The sequence below is a fragment of the Saccostrea echinata genome, unplaced genomic scaffold (assembly GCF_033153115.1).
Source record: "Saccostrea echinata isolate AGI-Se365-2 ecotype Australia unplaced genomic scaffold, CSIRO_AGI_Sech_v1 ptg000019l, whole genome shotgun sequence".
NCBI classification, from domain to species: Eukaryota; Metazoa; Mollusca; class Bivalvia; order Ostreida; family Ostreidae; genus Saccostrea; species Saccostrea echinata.
The window spans coordinates 3,883,477-3,903,369 of NW_026889768.1; the positions used below are offsets into that span (position 1 = coordinate 3,883,477).

General features: G+C 32.4%; 1 protein-coding gene across 1 annotated transcript in view; it reads right to left on the reverse strand.

Annotated features, from left to right (window-relative positions):
- Positions 1-867: 867 nt before the first annotated feature.
- Positions 868-19,893, reverse strand: part of LOC133189683 (neurogenic locus notch homolog protein 1-like) — a 33,453-nt gene continuing 14,427 nt past the window's right edge. Inside the window, exons 4-17 of the mRNA XM_061325082.1 lie at positions 19,397-19,510; positions 18,718-18,831; positions 10,846-10,959; positions 8,035-8,148; positions 7,116-7,229; positions 6,725-6,838; positions 6,147-6,284; positions 3,928-4,176; positions 2,275-2,463; positions 1,970-2,186; positions 1,589-1,788; positions 1,117-1,263; positions 945-1,033; positions 868-879 (exon numbers count right to left, since the gene is read on the reverse strand). Of these exons, the coding sequence (XP_061181066.1) occupies positions 868-879; positions 945-1,033; positions 1,117-1,263; positions 1,589-1,788; positions 1,970-2,186; positions 2,275-2,463; positions 3,928-4,176; positions 6,147-6,284; positions 6,725-6,838; positions 7,116-7,229; positions 8,035-8,148; positions 10,846-10,959; positions 18,718-18,831; positions 19,397-19,510 (1,925 nt within the window). The remainder of the gene's footprint in view (positions 880-944; positions 1,034-1,116; positions 1,264-1,588; positions 1,789-1,969; positions 2,187-2,274; positions 2,464-3,927; positions 4,177-6,146; positions 6,285-6,724; positions 6,839-7,115; positions 7,230-8,034; positions 8,149-10,845; positions 10,960-18,717; positions 18,832-19,396; positions 19,511-19,893) is intronic.

Sequence of the window (19,893 nt, forward strand, 5' to 3'; positions counted from 1 at the left end):
CACAAACATGTGGGTAAACAAACGATTTCATGCCCTTTTTCTTAAAAAGAAAGACATGCTTTTCAAATGTGTCACTTTTTTGGCAAATAATGTAATTCACATATTTTGCCTGACGTTTCTTTAGTGGGAAGTAGAATTATTTATCTTTAGGACACATTTTTGCGCTTCTCCACAAGATATAGCTATCTCACGTTTTATGCTTACGAGTAATTTATTTTTGCGCCAAAAAACCTCGAAATAGAAGTCTCGATGTAGACAAAGTTACAGTCCATATTAGTTGAACAAAAATGCATACATACACGAATCATTAATAATTTCAGCAGTGTATACGATTATCATAAAGGAAACGCATAATCTTTGTTTGGCTTTAAAAAATTAACAATCTTTGATTTTTAAGAATACTATTTGAAGTTTTTCAATCACATATGAATCAAAAAATTCATCCTTGAGTAATTAAATTCTTCTATTCAATCGTTGACTTCTAGAAGTCATGTGTTGTATGTATATCCATTTTTAGCAAAGTTCAGGTCCGTTGTTTTTAGAACGCTGCAAAAGGTACACATTCATGACAAGATTAAATGCACAAATGCAAACATGTCAAGTTCTTTACTGTATTTTTTTCCTTAGAAGTTGATTTAACAGACTGCTACAAAAACGTTTAAGAGATATCTTCTTCACACTTCTAGTGACTAGATTTTTTATTTACAATAATTCGGTATTAGCTGGATAGAATAAACTGATAGATAAGTGATAAATTACTGGTTAATGAGTCTTACTAACCTGATTTTTTCCCTGACCCATAAAATCAGGAATCACATTATGACTTTTTTCTCCGAATCCACATAAACTGGATTTGGATAATGGTGATCATTTTTTCCACTTGTAAGAGATTCTAAAGATGATCTCCTGCACTGAATTATAACAATCAGGGCAATTAAAAGCACTAATAGGAATAATCCGCCGATAGCTCCACCGACCACTGTTGTAGTGTCAAAGGGAGATAATAGTTCCCTTGCGACTAATTTATCATAGCCTAAAAATGAACATAACTAAAGCAATTTTGTTCTTTCTTATGCAGACCATAATGGCATATTAGATTTGTTTTACAATTCTTACACTGAGAAATTGAAAATGCTCCGATCATGGACGTTCTTTCGTCTGGACATCTTTTACAGTCCTGTTGACCTGCTATGTCCTGGTAGAACCCTTCAGGACACTGAATACAGGTATTCTTGGCATAAAACCAACCTGGTCCGCACTTAGCTTTGATTGTTTTGTAACAACAAATAGACATTATTTCAATACAGTTCTTTCCTTGAGTTATACAAACATTTAAAGGAATCTACTAGTATTCAAAAAGTTACTAAGCAATCTTTACAGACTGCGGTTAATATATTCTTTGCACTAAAAACAATATGTTTGATGAAATGTTTAAACAAATAATAATAAAATTCTCAATTTTTGCTAAGTCGTGTAATTTAATTATAACTAATCCAAATTACACGAACAGAAATTATGAAAAATCAAGTTTTCCAATGAAATTGCATGCATTTAATCATGTCCGGAATTCATATCTGTTTAAGCTTACCACAGACTAAATATCCATTGACTTGATAGAATGTAGAGCCTTCAGCACAAACTTCAGATATTTGTCCACTTGATATTTCCCCAAAGTCGCAGGTTAAATTTGTGCAGGTAGTAAGAAACAGGCCTGTTTGGAAAAGATCAGCTATCTTTTGTCCGTGATCATCCATGTTTTGCACCAATAGTTGCTTGTTGGTATCAAACCTTTAATGATTTTTTGTGTTAAATGAAAACTGTATGATCTAATGTAATTGCATAAATCAACACAAAAATATTTACCAAAGTAAAGTCTTGTACGAAAGTTCAGTGGATAATCAACTTTAAACTCTTAAATTAAATTGTCGTTAATTAATGAGTTAATGAAATGTGCATGTAAGTTTTTTACGAAAGTTTTCCTTCCATAATCATCCATATCTGCAATTTCTGGGATGAGAGTTGTTGCCCCTCTATTCTTTGGAAAGGCCTATCGCAAAGTAAGATGTCTCCTTCGGGACAGAGTCCGGACTGATTAATACAATCTCTTAATTCTGCTGCATTTATCATGAGATGTGGGCAATTAAAAGTGAATGTGTAATTTCTCCTTAGATAAGTTGGTTCCGGTTCTAAATGAATACACGAAAAGGTAAGAATTTTAAAAAAAAATAATGTACTCACATTCTATCTACAGAGGTATAAACGTATTTTACTCACTAATACATGACGTAGCTATGAAATCCTTAGGAAATTCCGGATTCCAAACCCCACTTTCACAGGTATGCGAATCGTTATTTTTCAAAAGATACCCTTTATCACAGGAATGTATTGAACACTGTAGAGCTCCCTTGTTTTGGCACCCCAAAAAACCATGAAATGGAACAGGTGGAGCGGTACAAGCCTTGTCTTAAAAGAAATAAATCGGATTAATGTCGTTAACTTGCTGCTCAGCTTCCTTACTATAGTGTAAAGGTTCCGATTCGTTTTACTAACATTTAACACATTCTGTTTTCTTGTTTCTGAATGATACTCAAGGCTATCTAATTTGAAATTAGGTATAAAACAGTTTACTTGTAAAAATGTGCATTTATCATTTCTACATCTTCACTCGTGTGTTTTTAATGCCTACTCGTTCTTCAATATACTTTCATGAACTTTATAGTTATAAATTGCAAATAAAGGAAATTCTCACGAGTTTGAGTATAAAAATGGCTTTAATGAGATTCAGGTACTTTAGCCAGAGTAATGTAAACAAAGGAGCTTATCGTGCTATTGATTAACTTATCACTACATGAAATAGGAAAAGAGTCATTCAGGTTATGTTAAGAATTTCTTAAGGATTTTTAATTGATAGATAAGTGGACGTATTCATTCTGTGTTTATGACGCTATGACAAACTGTTGCTGTATAGAAAGCAGATTTAGTAGCCATTTTAAATATTAATCTTTAGTATTTATCACCTGGTGTGAAAGTACTAAAAATAAAATTCGTCATTTGTAAAGCGACGCCATTGACTCCCAACCTATCACTTCTTAAAAAAAAGTTTTATTGTCCATATACATTTGTAAACTGATACGTGTTGTAGCACAGAACTCCCCATATTGCAAATAATCCTCAACAGATAATAAGCTACAAAGCAAATTCTTTCAATAGGGAAAGCTCTCATATATAGCGAAAATTCCACAAGCTAGTTGACAGAAATTTTGGGAGCTCAACCCTCCTTCTTGAAACAATACAAGGAAATAAATCTGAAAGGGGCAAAGAGAAAGATTTGATGTTTATATCCTTAAAAAAATTTCAACAGTATCTTATAACTTACATGTTGCAAAAGCATTTCAGAAAGATAGATTATAAAATTGTATTTAGGATTTTTTTTTCAGCTGAAAAATATCGCATTAATTTACGTGATTGATTGTCATACATCATTAGACTTTTCTTTGTTAAAGTTTATTCTTAATATTCCATAAAAATGGGAAAGCTGTGTTGTGTTGATAAAAGATAATAAAACTACTAGTAATATCAAGAAATGTAAGAGTGATGTGTGATGTGTTCATTGTTAACAAGTCAAACACATCCAATAAAGGATCATCATTGTCATTAAGAATTTTCTTGTAAGTACATGTAGAATTAAATAAACTGAAGTTATCTTTTAAAACAATTCAAATTGTGAAAAATGTAAATGCAAGTGTGTCAATGCCCCTTTAATATCGATAAGAAAAAGAAAAGAGATGGCGTAAACCGGGAAGTCAGGTCACCCATAGTCCTATAAAACACCAACCAACTTGCAAGTTTCCAAACCTCAGCTAATATCAGAAAAAATCATAGTGTATACTATCATTAAATTCACCACATTTGTGCCGAGTAACTTACCTTGTATCTCTATTACTCGAATTGTGAAATTACAACTATTTGCGTTTCCAGAATCATCAATGGCATTATAAACAACCGAGTGATCCCCAAAAGAAAAGAAGGCACCATTTTGGATGTTGCTTGAAAGGGAAAAGTTGCCAATGTTTTCATCAACATGTATTGGTTCCCAATTCACATAGGAACCTTTTCCTGAATCATACTTCTGCACCATTTCTGAAGGACAGTTACTAAACTGAGGTGGACTTTGATCTGAAATGAAATATATATATATATATATATATATATATATATATATATATATATATATATATATATATATATATATATATATATATATATATATATATATATATATTACATAAAAAATATATTTAAATTTCTTTCAAACTTAACAAACTTCAACTCCTCCCTAACTCAAACTGATTAATATATTGTGACCACAGGTAAAACATTAAGGCTGAACAAAGGTGTGAAACACTTTTATATTTACCAATTTGCACTGATCATGAGTATTGAACAAACAGTTCGTGTTGATAACATCTTCGTTTTTTTTACTATTGGAAAGAAAGAGATTTATCTTGGCAGATTCCAATGATATGCATATAACTCTTCGTACTTTCAACATAAATTCTCAGGCGACGATTTGGGTCACTGCGTGGCTACTTTTCTGGTTTCATGGTTTATAAAAGAGATGTTTGCATTTGAAGTGCACTCTTTGCAGCCTTGAAGTTCTCTAAAGGATTTAATTCCCCCTACATATATGTATTTCTAGGTCATACTTTGAACCTCATTGATTCCCAGTCTGTCCGAGAGGGATTGAATTTTCACTAAGTTCAATTCAGAAATGTGCGTTAAAGTATCATTTCTAGTTATGTGATCCTTCAGAAAAAGATCAATAAATTTTCCTCACCTATTTTTTTTTAAATTTCCTAAGTATGTTCTTTTTGACAAGAACATTTTCCTTCATTACACAACATTAATCTGAATTTCTATTATCTAAATACAACGGCACTCTGTAGCAAGTGTGGATAAAAACAAATAAAGGTTATTTTTCGTTGGATAATGCAACTCTCTACTCTCAAGGTTTTGCCAAATGTCAACATGTCCAAAAATTTATTTTTACAATAGCTTTAAAACTATGTAGTGGCGGATTTAAGGGGGGGGGGGGGGCGCACCCGGCGCACGCCCCCCCCCCCTAAAATTGTCAAAAATAGTGTAAATCATAGTTTCGTCGAGAAAATGTAAAAATTTCTACTTGGTAGACCTCATTTTTATCCTACAAAATCTCTAGAATCCAGGAGCTTGACCCACTGCCTACTTTTAGCGCCCCTCTAACTTCAAATCCTGGATCCGCGCCTGCTATGTGGTTTATAAAGTTAAAACTTTTACAGTTTATAAATATATCATTGATTAACAGATAGAAAGTATCACTTGATAACAAATACTTTAAAAAATATTTATCGAGAAAAATTCTTTCAAGAAAATGCATATATTTTTAATAAATACACCTAATTAATTCCGTACTTTTAGTGAAAACTATCATTGCAGAAACAATATATGTTTATCAATGAAGGGCAAGTTGGACTTCGATAGCCTCTGGAAATTTGTTTTCCCTGTTTATTTTGTCCAAATGTTAAGATTTGAAATCGAAAGTACATTGCAAATGGCGGATTTTACAGGGTTCTTGTCTTTATACATGTCATGCTTTCAATAACAGCCTTTCAGAGACCATTCACGTCCAACTTGCCCTTCATTGATAGACATAAATTATTTCTGCAATGATGGTTTTCACTAAAAGTACAGAATTAAGCAGGTGCATTTTTTTTTTAAAAATATACAAATTTTTTGAATTATTTTTTCTCAAAAAATATTTTTTTAAAATATTTGTTATCAAGTGATATTTTCTATCTGTTAATCAATGATATCTTTATAAACCGTAGAAATTTTAACTTCATAAACCACATCGTTTTGGAGCTATTGTAAAAATAAATTTTTGGACATGCTGACTTTTGGTAAAACCTTAAAGTTCATTGCTTGTTTCCTTTTCTTAAGGAGAGGGGGATAGGTAGAAATGATCACAGTGGATTTCTGAGCAAACAAATGTGGAGGTACGGGGGGGATGGGAGGGCTGACAACCACATCCCCACGAATCAACTCATATAAGCTGATTTGAATTATCAATCTCCATATTATTATCAAATATACATTTCTCTACAAACCTGTACAGTTTTTTTGGTCCGATGAAATAAAATACACTGAATCTTTAGGAGTTTTGCCCTGTCCATAGCACTTAATACAGATGAAATCTGTTTCTGTTGTGCATTTGTACTCGTCACAGTATTTGGGTCTTGTACATTCTGTTAAAGTTTGATTGAGATTTTTAAAAATCAACTACATACTATTCAGAGTTTATAATTTTAAAAAACTATTTTTCAGATCTTTTTAAAATGAAATACAGAAAAGTCTTAACAATTGTATTGTGCAAATACATGTACGTTGTTTTTTCGTAATGATCTACACGTGTAGATTTGTCTATTTTTTTTAAAGAATGATCTTATTAATAATAACTTTTCTTGTGAGGTTTCTTTTGTCTTACTATACATGTTTAAATGCAAAATGAATTTATTAAAATGATAGTTGAATATTTTCATGTCATAATTGCCATTATATCAAGATTTAAGGAATCTTTTGATAGTATCACGAATTATTAAATAACGCTTCTTAATCTCTAATTCAGAAGCGACCATCTCACTTGAATTTTTTAAAAGATAATTGAAGCGTCAATACTCAAACTTACCAAGCTCACAAAGTGTTCCGTAATACCCATTCAGACATGAACATGTAAAATTGTTTCTTAAATCGTGACATGTTCCGCCATTGTTACATGGGTTACTAGCACACTCGTTAATATCTAAAAGAAAGGAAATAAATGAATTCCCCAAGTGACCTATTCTTCTATATATTTTGATATACAATAAGTTACCAATTAAAGAGTTATGGTCCGTAATACGTAACTTTGCATGTTTTCCAAAAAGGAATATTTTGCTTTCATAAGTAGATTCCTACGTTGCACCTCTGATGCCCTCCCCACCACCAAATAAACAAAATAATGTAAACACTATAAAGAAATTCAAAGGAGAAGAGCTCTCTCTCTGAAGGTTAATTGAATTAACTACATCTAATTTTACCATGTTCGCATTGTGTTCCGTAATATCCATCTAAACACGAACAAGTGAATTTGTTCTCCAGGTTGTGACATGTTCCGCCATTGTTACATGGGTTACTAGCACACTCATCTATATCTAGAAAAAAAGTGAAATACTCAGATATTAAGCTTCTTGTATTTTCATATTTATGTAGCAAAGTGAAAGGAGTATATAGCTTCATTCATGCACAGTATATTGATTTGCCTGGTTGATATATCATTCTATATTTCTGGCCTTCAGCAACTGTACTTTATTTTCCCTTCAAATTATTAATATATTATGCCAATTTTGAGGTGTGATTTCGTTATGTTTCAAGTTGTGCCGTGCTCTGAATTTTTTTTTTTAGAATTGGTGTTCTAGAGTTTTAATTTGGTCACGTGACCTTGTCTATTAGTATATTTTCTATCAGTCGAAGCCTCAACTGAAAGCAGGCTAGACAGAGCCTCAGTTGAATCTACGATAAAAACAGCGCAGAAATTGTTCTGGTTTTAAGTCATAAATAAATCAAACTAAACAAAAATTATAAGAGGAATCTTTTAAACAACTAGAATATAATGGGAATGCAATTTTTTAAAAATAATATGAAAATGCATTTTTAAGTGTTTTTAAATTTTTGACAAGAACTACATGTATCCAAAGTAAGCTCATTTGAATTCGTAATGTTATCATCATGTTCTGTCTAACAATACATGTAAAGGAGCTTAAAATATTTCTATATCAACGAAACCTGAAACTGACAGGATTTATACTTTTTCTACAAATGTTCTTGAACTGCATCATTTACTTAAGCAAACCTTTCAAAATCTCAATTTATGAAATTTAATGAAAGAAATAGAATAAGTTTATCGTAGTCATGTTGGTTTTTTATTTTCGTGGAACAAAGCATAAACATTACACTTACCATGTTCACATCGTGGTCCTTGAAACCCATCATGACACGAACAAGTAAATCTATTAATCAAGTTGTGACATGTTGCTCCATGCAAACATGGATTACTGGCACATTCGTCTTTATCTTAAGAATAAAATGAAAATACTAAAGCAAGTCTTCGGCAGTGTGATTACACCTGACTCTTAAAAATAAATAGACATCTTCTTTTCAATCTTTAGTTCTTTGCATATTTCCAAAATTTGAAGAATTGCAAATCAGTAAAACAGTTTTATTTACTTTATTTCAGTTACGATTTTTTCCGAGAAAAAAACAAGAGGATCTTTTTCAACATTGTATGGTCTAAATTAACTTCTTAACTTTCCTAATTTGGTATGAGGTAGATGGAAAAGCTGAAGTCATTTCGTTTGTTATACAGTTTTGTTGTTACATGTAGTTGGACATAATCGTTTAAAGCTAATGAAATATCCAAATATGACCAATGTGAGAGACTCCATGGTGTCCTTTATTTCGAGTTCACTGAGCTATATCGAGTTGAAATATGCATGAAAGAAACAGTTGTTAATTGATAAAACGTCGTCGATATATATAAATGTCGAGTTTAAGGTCAAAGCAAGAGCTTTCTTCTTCTTCTCATGTAGAAGTTTTGAATAAATTCTGATTCAAACGAATATAAAAATAGGTAGGCTAATGAAGAAGCACAATAAGTTCCTTTTGGAATTCCAACAGATTTTGGAAGACCTTGTCTCAAAAGACAGCAAAGATGTTATCTATCAGGAACTCCGGCATCTTTTTGATATAAACCCCAGAGTGCTTGTGTGTAGAATCGGAATGAATTTTAACAATTAAACAAAGTATTTTTGTAGATGACCAATCACATTATACGAAAATTTCTGAGTTCCATTTTTATCAAAGAAGCAGTTGTCTATGACAAGAAAAAGCCTTATCTCTAATATATCGTGAGGAAAAGTAGTATTATGAAGTTTAGGAATCCGTATAGATGTGGTTAATCAAACTCACTTTCGTTATTACATATTTAAAGAATTCCTCATCACAAATGACATTGAAAAATCTGCAATCTATTATCAAAGATAAGACAGAAATATGTTAAAACAATTATCATAAATCCTTTAAAATGAATTAAACGATTTAAAATTATGATTTATGAAATCAGTCAACACAAATTTAATTCGTTATTTTGAATTCGTTATTACAAAGTCAACAATTTTGTTTAAACATTAAATTCGTTATATATCATGAATTTAGAAAATCATTATAAGGAATTCAATTATTTTTGGCAAATTCGACAATTATAGTTAAATCGATTTCAAAAATATTTTCGATAGGTCCTAAATGGGCTTGCGTATAAAATACTAGCATTGCCAATGTTAAAATTGTACAGCCCAGCTCTTTCTTATTTTTCACATATAGATAGAAAATAAAAGTACATGAACTAGAAATTTTTGTATTTTATTTTAGCATCAGTAATTCTCGGAAACATGTGATTAAAAATCTGTTGTTTTTTTTTGAATAAATAAAATTTGAAAAAAAAAAAGAACAGGATTACTCAAAATCTATACTCTATATCTATAAAATCAGGTGAGAAGTGCCCAAGGTAATGTTAATCAACATTCATGCGTACGACTCTTGTGTTTTGAAGTACAATCCGTAATTACTGAATGACTACGTAATAGGTACCTACTGGAAGTCTAGATTCATATCCCCCCAACAACAACAACAAAAAAGAAGAAAAACTTAATTTTATTTCCAGCTTATTCATTGTTTCTTAAATTTACTAAATTATTAACACCGTGAATATAGCAAATATTCAAACAGGTAGTTATTTTCCTTCTATACAGTATAATATTATTTTGAACATCATGGCTACCAGTATGCTTTATCATATTTATTATAAGTAGTAATATCCCTACAAACTTTATCAGCGGAGAACTAACATAAACTTGCGATTTTGTCTATATACCGTTATTGACACAGGAAACACTGGGATCCAGATAACCTTAAAACACTCTTAAAATGAAAGAGTAATTCTGTTAATCGAATAGTGACAGGGTCCTCTATTTAAACAGTGGTTACTTGCACATTCGTTCTTTTAACAAAGTACAATAATATAATCATAACTGATCATGAACAAATTCTGTCTATTCCCATAATACTCAAAAGGGGAGGGGGTGTTATTTGAGAGAAAATTTGGATAGAAAACCAAATAGTCACATACATGTAGGTAATAGTAAAAAAGCTTTCTATGCCAAATGACATTCAAAATGATGTATTTAGTAAGATGTGTGTTTCACCTTCTGAATGAAATATGAAGATAAAGAACAGTATTCAATCTCGAAAGTCCAATGAAACGATACAAATTTGGAGCAAAGCAAACACAGACCTCAAAATTTAGAGGTGGGATCAGGTGCCATGGAGGAGTAAGCATCCCCTGCCGACCGGTCACACCCGCCGTGTGCTCCTTGTCATGATCGGGAAACAAAAACCGGAAAAATCCGTAGACAGTTCAGTGTATAAATACTGGCCTAACAATTAGTATGAAAAACTTTAGTCAGCATTTGACTCAATGATAGGTTGTATGTGCTGACAAGGTCATTGTATCGACCGAAACACTTGCGGAAAGATGACTTCAAACGAGAATAAAAATCCCAATGTAATGTTGAGGCGTTTAGGAAAGAAAAACGTAACAAAAACACAAAATCTTATGAACGCCATTTTACATGATAACGTTATCCTTCTGAAAGATTTTCAAATCATCATCATTTTCTATAAATAGACTGCTACAACACTATGTAAAATTTTTACCGAGTTCACAGCGTGTTCCATAATAACCAGGTGGACAAGAACAGGTGTATCTGTTTATTAAATTATGACATGTTGCTCCGTTGATGCATGGATTACTGGCACACTCGTTGATATCTACATTTCAATAGAAATGAAAAATATTTTTTAAGTGCCAATAATGTTACACATTACCAAAAACAATCAGTTTATTTTCTCCTCTATATTATTCAATAAAATTGGAATGAGAAAAGAACTACGCACGCTAACTCTCGATTCCCGCCAACATTCTACACCCATTTAATTCAACACTAATGGCAATTTGACCGTAAAATCTTTGTTGAATGCAAAGAACAGTTCAATGGTAATTGACTGATAATTTTAATTCCAGTGTTAAATAGTTAATTACCCCTCTTTAAACAAGAGGCCCAAGGTCCTTAACGGTCACCTGAGTATAATACAACAATTTAGAAGTTAAATACACTGATAGATGAAGCTTTGTTGCCCTAAAGCAAGAGAAGTAGGAAGATCAGGATCAACAAAATAATTAGTCTAGTATTCAGTATCAACTCATAACTTAAGTTCTAATCTGTCCCCCACTTAATATTATCACCATGCAGACTATCAACAAACTATTAGTGCTTCTGTACTATTTTTAAACCCATATTAAGACCTCTAGCATTGACCTCTCTAATATGGTCTTTGAAGAACCTTTAATAAGATAAGTTATTTTTGTCTCATTTTTATTTATCTATTACTTACAGGTCTGCCTGATTATTAAAACTAAGAAAGTACTTTTTGAATTATACGATAAACATTCTTGCATAATTATCTTATTCTATTAATCTTTCAAATACATTATTTACAGTGATTAATTATCAAAAGTGAATGGAAAAGGGGAATAACTTCTCTCAGTAGAATACAAATTAATAGAGCCCTGTCCAGGACCAGAATGCTTAGACAAATTGTCCAGATGTTCAAAAGTCTGGTAGAAATACGCTAACTTATATCATTTAAACTTTTACTCAGTTTGCTTTCGATATGCCCAGAAGCAGAGAAGAATTTCACAGGTACAATGCATTTTCACTACAGATTCAACAAAGCCTTACCCTAACACCAGAACCCAAGACCAAAGGTCAAGAAATTTACAAATTTGGAAGAGTTACCCTCATCATCATAACTATGGACTTCAAAGAATTAACACTTTTCCACTATATTATCAAAAGCCCCCCCCCCCTTCCTCGTTATGCCAGAACCCCTGACCCTAGGACCACAAGATTTAAAAATTCTGTTCGAAGCTCCCATCTTCATCATAGCTAAGCAATTTATTTATCAGCTCAACACTAAGGAGCAGACAGGATTAGTTAATGATTAATTAATAGAATTAATGCATTTTCACTTTATAATCAATAGAGCCCCCCTCCCCCCTCCTCAAGAACCCCAAAACCTGAGGCCATGTATTTGAAAATTTTGGAAGAGGCATCCTTGCCTATCATAATCATGCACTTAGTTTGTTTAAATAATCTCCAGTAGCAAAGTAGAAGATTTTCATAGAATCAATGCATTTTCACTATATAATCAATAGAGCCCCGCCCTAACACCGGAACCCCTGACCCTGGGGCCATGAAATTCACAATTTTTAAAAAGGCAACCTTATGCATCATAACCATGCACTTAGTTTGTTTAAATAATCTCCAGTAGCAGAGAAGAAGATTTTCAAAGAATCAATGCATTTTCACTATATATTCAATAGAGCCCTGCCCTAACACCAGTACCCCTGACCCTGGGGCCATGAAATTCACAATTTTTGAAAAGGCATCCTTATGCATCATAACCATGCACTTAGTTTGTTTAAATAATCTCCAGTAGCAGAGAAGAAGATTTTCAAAGAATTAATGCATTTTCACTATATAATCAATAGAGCCCTGCCCTAACACCAGAACCCCTGACCCAGGGGCCATGGCTTTCACAATTCTGGAAGGGGCCCACCTCCTCATCATAACTATGTACTTAGTTTATCACCTTAATGCCCAGGAGCAGAGGAGAAGATTTTCAAAGAATTAATGCATTTTCACTATATAGTCTATAGAGCCCTACCCTAACACCAGAACCCCTGACCAAGGGGCCATGAATTTCACAATGTGGGAAGAGGCTCTCTTGCTCATCATAACTATGTACTTAGTTACTTAATTTAATACCCAGGAGCAGAGAAGATTTCAAAGAATTAATGCACTTTCACTAGATAGTTGATAGAGCCCCGCCCTAACACCAGAACCCCTGACCCTGGGGCCATGACATTCATAATTTTGGAAGATGCACTCTTGCTCATCATAAATATGTACTTAGTTACTTTATTTAATACCCAGGAGCAGAGAAGAAGATTTTCAAAGAATTAATGCATTTTCACTATATTATCAATAGAGCCCCGCCCTTACACCAGAACCCCTAACCCCGGGGCCATGAATTTCACAATTTTGGAAGAGGCACTCTTGCTCATCATAACTATGTACTTAGTTACTTTATTTAATACCCAGGAGCAGAGAAGAAGATTTTCAAAGAATAAATGCATTTTCACTATATAATCTATAGAGCCCCGCCCTAACACCAGAACCCCTGACCCTGGGGCCATGAATTTCACAATTTTGGAAGAGGCACTCTTGCTCTTCATAACTATGTACTTAATTACCTTATTTAATACCCAGGAGCAGAGAAGAAGATTTTCAAAGAAATAATGCACTTTCACTATATGATCTATATAGCCCCACCCTGGGGCCAGAACCCCTGACCCTGGGGCTATGAATTTCACAATTTTGGTAGAGGATTCAATGCTTATTACAATGAGTTTGACTGCTTGATGTCCAGGAGTAAAGAAGAAGATTTTTAAAGATTGCATTATTTTTGGTGGTTTTAGCCCCACCCCTCAGGCCCCAGGGGGGCAGGGACCATGAAATTCACAATTTTTGTTCCCCTTCACCCATAGATGCTATATGCAAAATTTGGTTGAAATTGGTTAAGCGGTTTCAGAGAAGAAGCAAAAAATGTTCAAATGTTAACGCACGACGCACGACGCACGCCGACGGACGAGAACGGATAGCAATAGGTCACCTGAGTGACTCAGGTGACCTAATAAGGGGGGTAGACGATATTTTTCACTGAAATCGGGCTTTAAAGTATCACCATATTTTAAAAATATTCTTGGATATGAATAAATGTTCCTTAAATCTTTTCTTATGTTTTACTCATATAAAATCAAACATATATTATTAATAAAATACAATGTTTTAGTTGTAAACCCCTTTGAAATTGGTGAAAAAATAAGCATTTTTGTTGTTTTTTACGTCTGTAAACATATGTTTCCCTCCGTGAAAACAAAAAGCTTTGGTATGATTTTGTGAAATAACAGTCCATATTACCTGTAAAAAGGAATTTTTGTTTCACCGGGGGGGGGGGGGGGGAGATGTTTTAAAAATATTTTCCGTTTTCCGTTGATTTCTATAGTGAAACACACAAGTTTTTCCAAAAGTATAGAGTTATCTCTCTTTGTTTTCCTAAAGAAGCAATGTTTTATGAAAATTCATATAAATATCTATATAGATATGAAAAATAATTAAAATGTGTTGACTTGGAGGTAGGCGGGAGAACAATTCTATCGTTTGCAGTTCATTGAATAAATTCTGAACAAATCTTAGCAGAATTAGTAAGTATGTACACTTGTTGTACAAAGAAAAAAAAACTTATAAAGAATACTGGATGTTCATTGATGAAAATGCTTGTATATTGTTAATGGAGAAGAACATTCTCTCTTTTCTAACATGCCAATTTTCTACTACCTTTTAAAAATGAAAAGTATTTAAACATCGTATGGGAAAGCTTTTGGATACCGTATACATTTCAATAAAAAAAATGAGACATGTAAGTTCTGGAGCAAAACAAGTATCTCTTGGAGATAATGTTTCCTCGCCGAGGTTTCTTTTTCGCCTGAAATCTTTGCAATTGATCACGGATTTTAAAGATAACATGATGAAACAGGGAAAATTCAGCAAATTCAATGTTTTTATCGCATAACGACCCCAAAAACAATATTCAGCTATTATGTTTGCATGAGCAAGTAATTCTATTCATCTCATCGTAATATGACTGGGTTTTCAATGCAGATAAGAGCTACTTACACACTCGGTTCATCTGATTAAATATAATGGACTATTATGAATGGTAATTTTTTGATGAACAAAACCACTGTATTACCATCATACTCTTAATTGGAAGTTACCAAAAGAAAGAATGAATAATCCAAGCCCAAAATGTCACAAAGATACTGAAAAAAAACTTGTAAATTAAAAGCCATTCAAGAAAATATATGGTTTATTCTGAGACGAACGATGTTACGAGTGTTTATTTTACTTGGTAAAGGTTAAAGCGACAGTACGGCTGCAAAATATGTGCTTTTTCATCCAAATTTACCCAATATGTCATTAAGAAATAAGGTATAAAGTTGATGTAAGCAGTTTGAGAAACAGAAATATTCTCTACTCAAACAAAATTAACGTAATTAGAATCTGCCGGAAAATCAAGGGTCGTACGAACTGGAGCAATCTTAGATCTGTTTATTTGTACCACGTGAATTCTAAAACGGCACGTGCCTACACTGTAGCGTTTACATTTATAATGAATATTAGGTGAAAGCAATTTTCAAAAACAAAAAATTATCATAACTATCTGATAAAATAATCTAAAATAATAATCGAAAAGATTTTAGTCTGCATTCAGGCGAATTTAACAGAAATTAAAAGTACAAATGTTTACGTTTTGTGTATTGGGGTCCGAGAAAGGAAAAACCAACTAATCATACGTTATCGCGGCAAATGTCAAACAAAATATGTTTCTGCACAGTTAAAAAAAATTAGCATTTCAAATGGCAACAATGTTTATAAGTCAAAGATGTATTTTTTATGTTGAGATTACACTATTTTTTTTTCTTTGAAAGCGACGGAAAAATGAGGAAATGATAACAAGTATCAACAAACCTGTCGAATAGAACCTTCGAGAGCCCTGCGTGAGTGTCGCCGAGTTCCCGTTTCTTCCTTATCCAGCGATTATATTAATCCCCAAACTAAATTTTAGTCAGGAAAGTTGCTTTTTCAAGTTCTGTTTTCAGTTTCTTTTTCTTTTTGGTCGACTTTGTCAATGTAGCAGGCCTACCGGGATTCCCTCTCTAACCATGCTGTTTTGTTTATGAAAACTACGCATGCGTGCATAGCATGGAATGTGGAACCCCGAACACGTTGCGATGTATATATTTACGTCCCATGAATAACTATTAATTTTAATGAAATAATCCAAATTATTTAATTGTAAAAGTTGTAATTTTCTGAAAGTTTATATATTTATGAGTAGTAAAAAAATTCCAAATCTTGTCGGAAAATTTTATCTAGTCAGTTTTTTGATGAGACGCGCCGTACTGTCACTTTAAGTTAGATGAATTCTAGTTACCTTGTGGAACAATGATACCAATGATATACTGAGAATTTTTATTAAGCCAAATTTTTTTATTTACATTTTCTTTATCTCTTATGAAACTGACTGTTGGTCCATCATTTCACAGAATCAACAAATACAACTATTTAGACCAGCTTTTAAGCAATTTCTTAAGCAGTGTCAAATGCAAGAGCTTCATGGCTCATCCGGCAATGTTACGTGCACCTATATAACTCAATATTGAACTTTATATACTTTCATCAACTTTATCAGATATACATGTATACAGGTATGAATATAAACAATAAATGTCTTCCTCTATTTATGAAAGGTAGCAATGATTGCAGACAAGAATTACTCAACCAGCTGACTCAAGTGCAACGCTGCAAATCTTCGTCCCAAACTAAACTAAGAAAGCATTTTACGATTCAAATTTAGACGTAAGTTATATAAGAAAAACATATAAAAAAAATAACTATAATTTAAAAATATTCACTGTTCATGATCATATATTTATTCCGACAGATTAGGTCAAATGTTATATATCTTCCAAAGGTCAATGCATAATTGGTAAAAAAAAAAAAAAAAAAAAAAAAAAAACTAGGGATGTCAACGAGTACCCGGTTAACCGGGTACTCGATCGAACGTCCGAGTATCGAATACTAAAAATGGTACTCTGTTACTCGGATGTGCATTTTTTCTTATTTCAAAGTACATACTTTTTTCAAAAACTTATCAAAGATAACATAAGTATGCATACGGTAATTAGCGTGTCGTTAACTACACCCGTAAAATACCCGTTATCGCCTGTGGCGGTGTATATACAGTAATAAGTGACCAATCACCCGGTCCACAGCTTTTCTCACCTATAGTGGTCCTTAATTTTTGGATGGCTTTAATGATTGTTTTCAATGAACATCGTATAAGTATGGTCTATTATTTTTCAATCATTTTAAATTATTTAGTTAATATACGACAGCAAAATTGGACATACATAGGAATGCCGCTACCCACTTCAAAATTGAAGAAATATTTAGAAATAACTAAAGATTTAAAAAAATGTTGAAAGTCAGTTTGCGTAGTAAGTTAAGTGTATACGGGAGAAACAACCAACATATAAAATAATATTAAACTAGCGATACCAACAACGTCCGTTCCTTCTCTTTTGCTAGTCTAATCATCACAAACCTGCTTAACATATTGTCCTCCTCTTGCGTTGATCAAATAGATCCTAATGAAAGAACTGTAATTCTGTAAACCACTTGTAATTTTTGATGTATTAATTGTGTCTCTTGTGTTTATTTGATAAATTGTCATTCCAAAAAAATCATTTCCGTTTATATACATTTATAAACATGATAAGAACAGCTTTGGGTTTTAACAGAGCTTAACGGGGTTCAAGAAAATTAACACACTTGTATAAACGTTTTTACCGAGTACCCGGGTATTCGATCGGAAAAAATATCCGAGTAACCGATTATCAAAAATTGACCGATTTGACATCCATAAAAAAAACATAAACTGCAATGAAGGGCTTATCTTTTTTAAAAGTCTCTGTGAATTTAAGCTGCATATTTTTTTTTTCGATAAATTAAGTGAAAAAAGAGTATACACCTGTATATATCATAATATCAGTGCCTTAATCGGATAGTCTGGTTGACAAAAGTTGACAGGAGCGAATCATCAGATCAAACGAGAAGCAAATCCGAATTATCTAATGATCTGTGTCAGTCTTTTGTTTTGTAGAAATGAACGTTTATTCATTTAACAAACAAGAAGTCTGTAAGCTAATGCTGACTAATAATACCCCCGCTCTGATGTGAATACACAAGTTCAGTTATGGACAAACACAGTGATAATCAGAAAATTGACATCGAATTTGTACAAAAATGAATCCCAACATATGGCATGCCTAAACAAACAGTGTGTTAAAATTTCAAGCACCTGCAATGAGTAGTAGCTCATGAGGAAACTGCGACCAAAATTTGTTATGTATGGTACGGACAGACACACGGATAAACAGGAAGTTGACATCGGATTTGTACAAAAATGAATCCCACTATATGGCATGCCTAAAAAAAGATTGTGCTAAAATTTCAAGCATCTGCAATGAGTAGTTGCTGAGAAAACTGCGACCAAATTTGTTACAGACACACACAAAGACAGACGGACGGACAGACAGACACACAAGGGTAAAACAGTATACCCCCCTCTCCTTCGGAGCGGGGGTATAAATATTTCAATGATTTTTATGTGATATGCAAGGGAAATAAATTGTATTCTGGTTTATACATAATTATCCAGATTCAGAGAATGGTGATATGGATTTACAAAACCACAGTGTAGCGATCCGATCACAACGCTACGTGATTGTGTTACATCAATATTCACTAGTGGGTAGATAACAAGAAAAAAAAATACCGAGTTCACAGCGTGTTCCATGATACCCAGGTTGACAGGAACAAGTAAATCTGTTAATCAAATTGTGACATGTTCCTCCGTGCATGCACGGGTTACTGGCACACTCATTGATATCTACATGTTAAAAGAAAGGAAATAAATTTTTTTTAATTGACATTATGTACGAAGATTATCATTCATTTCTCCATCTTCAATAAAAATGAAAAATGAAAACACAAATTATTAAAAACAAATTCTGTAAAAATACTCTAAATGAGAGTAGATAGGCATGAAAATGCACTTGATAAACAAACAGCATGGGAAAATAATTATTCTTAAGTTTATATAGCATACAAGATTTTGTTCAGCATAAGTTGAGATAGAAGTAAATTTTTACGACTATTTTTTGATGTACAAATACCTTATTTCTTTTCCATTTTAAAAAGATGTTTAATTACAATATATACATATTGAGTAGTTTTCAAAGAATTAATTCATACTAATTATTCTTCAAAAATATTCATTGTTCAATTCCTAAGGATGAAGATTATATGTCTTTTAAAGATCAATGCTTACTAAGTCTAAAACTACATTAGCTTTTCTGAAGTACTTATAGCCTTTAGAATAACGTTCTTTGCGTCTTCATAGATATCATTATATACGATAAATACGGTAAAATAAGACTTTGCCTAAATTTTACCGAGTTCACAACGTGTTCCATGATACCCAGGTTGACAAGAACAGGTATATCTATTAATCAAATTGTGACATGTTCCTTCGTTGATGCATGGGTTACTGGCACACTCATTGATATCTACATGTTAAAAGAAATAAAATGAAAGATTAAAATAAAAAAAAAATATTTTTAACATTTTTCAAAAGAAAAATAATTTATTCCTTCATACTTAATGACTTTGGAGGAAGAAAAATTGAATCATAAGAAAATTCGAAAATTTTCTAAGAAGAATAAGTATACATACATATTTGCAAAACACAGGCCCTAGTAAAATAATTATTTTAAATTTATAAAGAATACTAATGCTGTTTATTATATGAAATGTACGAAAAAAACCTTTAACTTTCAATATGTAATGTTTTTAACGTGCCTAAATCCTACATATTTCAAAACTTAAAATGTGTCCAAACTCAATTACAAATAGTATTTGAACATATATTTCGGTAAGGCGAGTTGTGTAT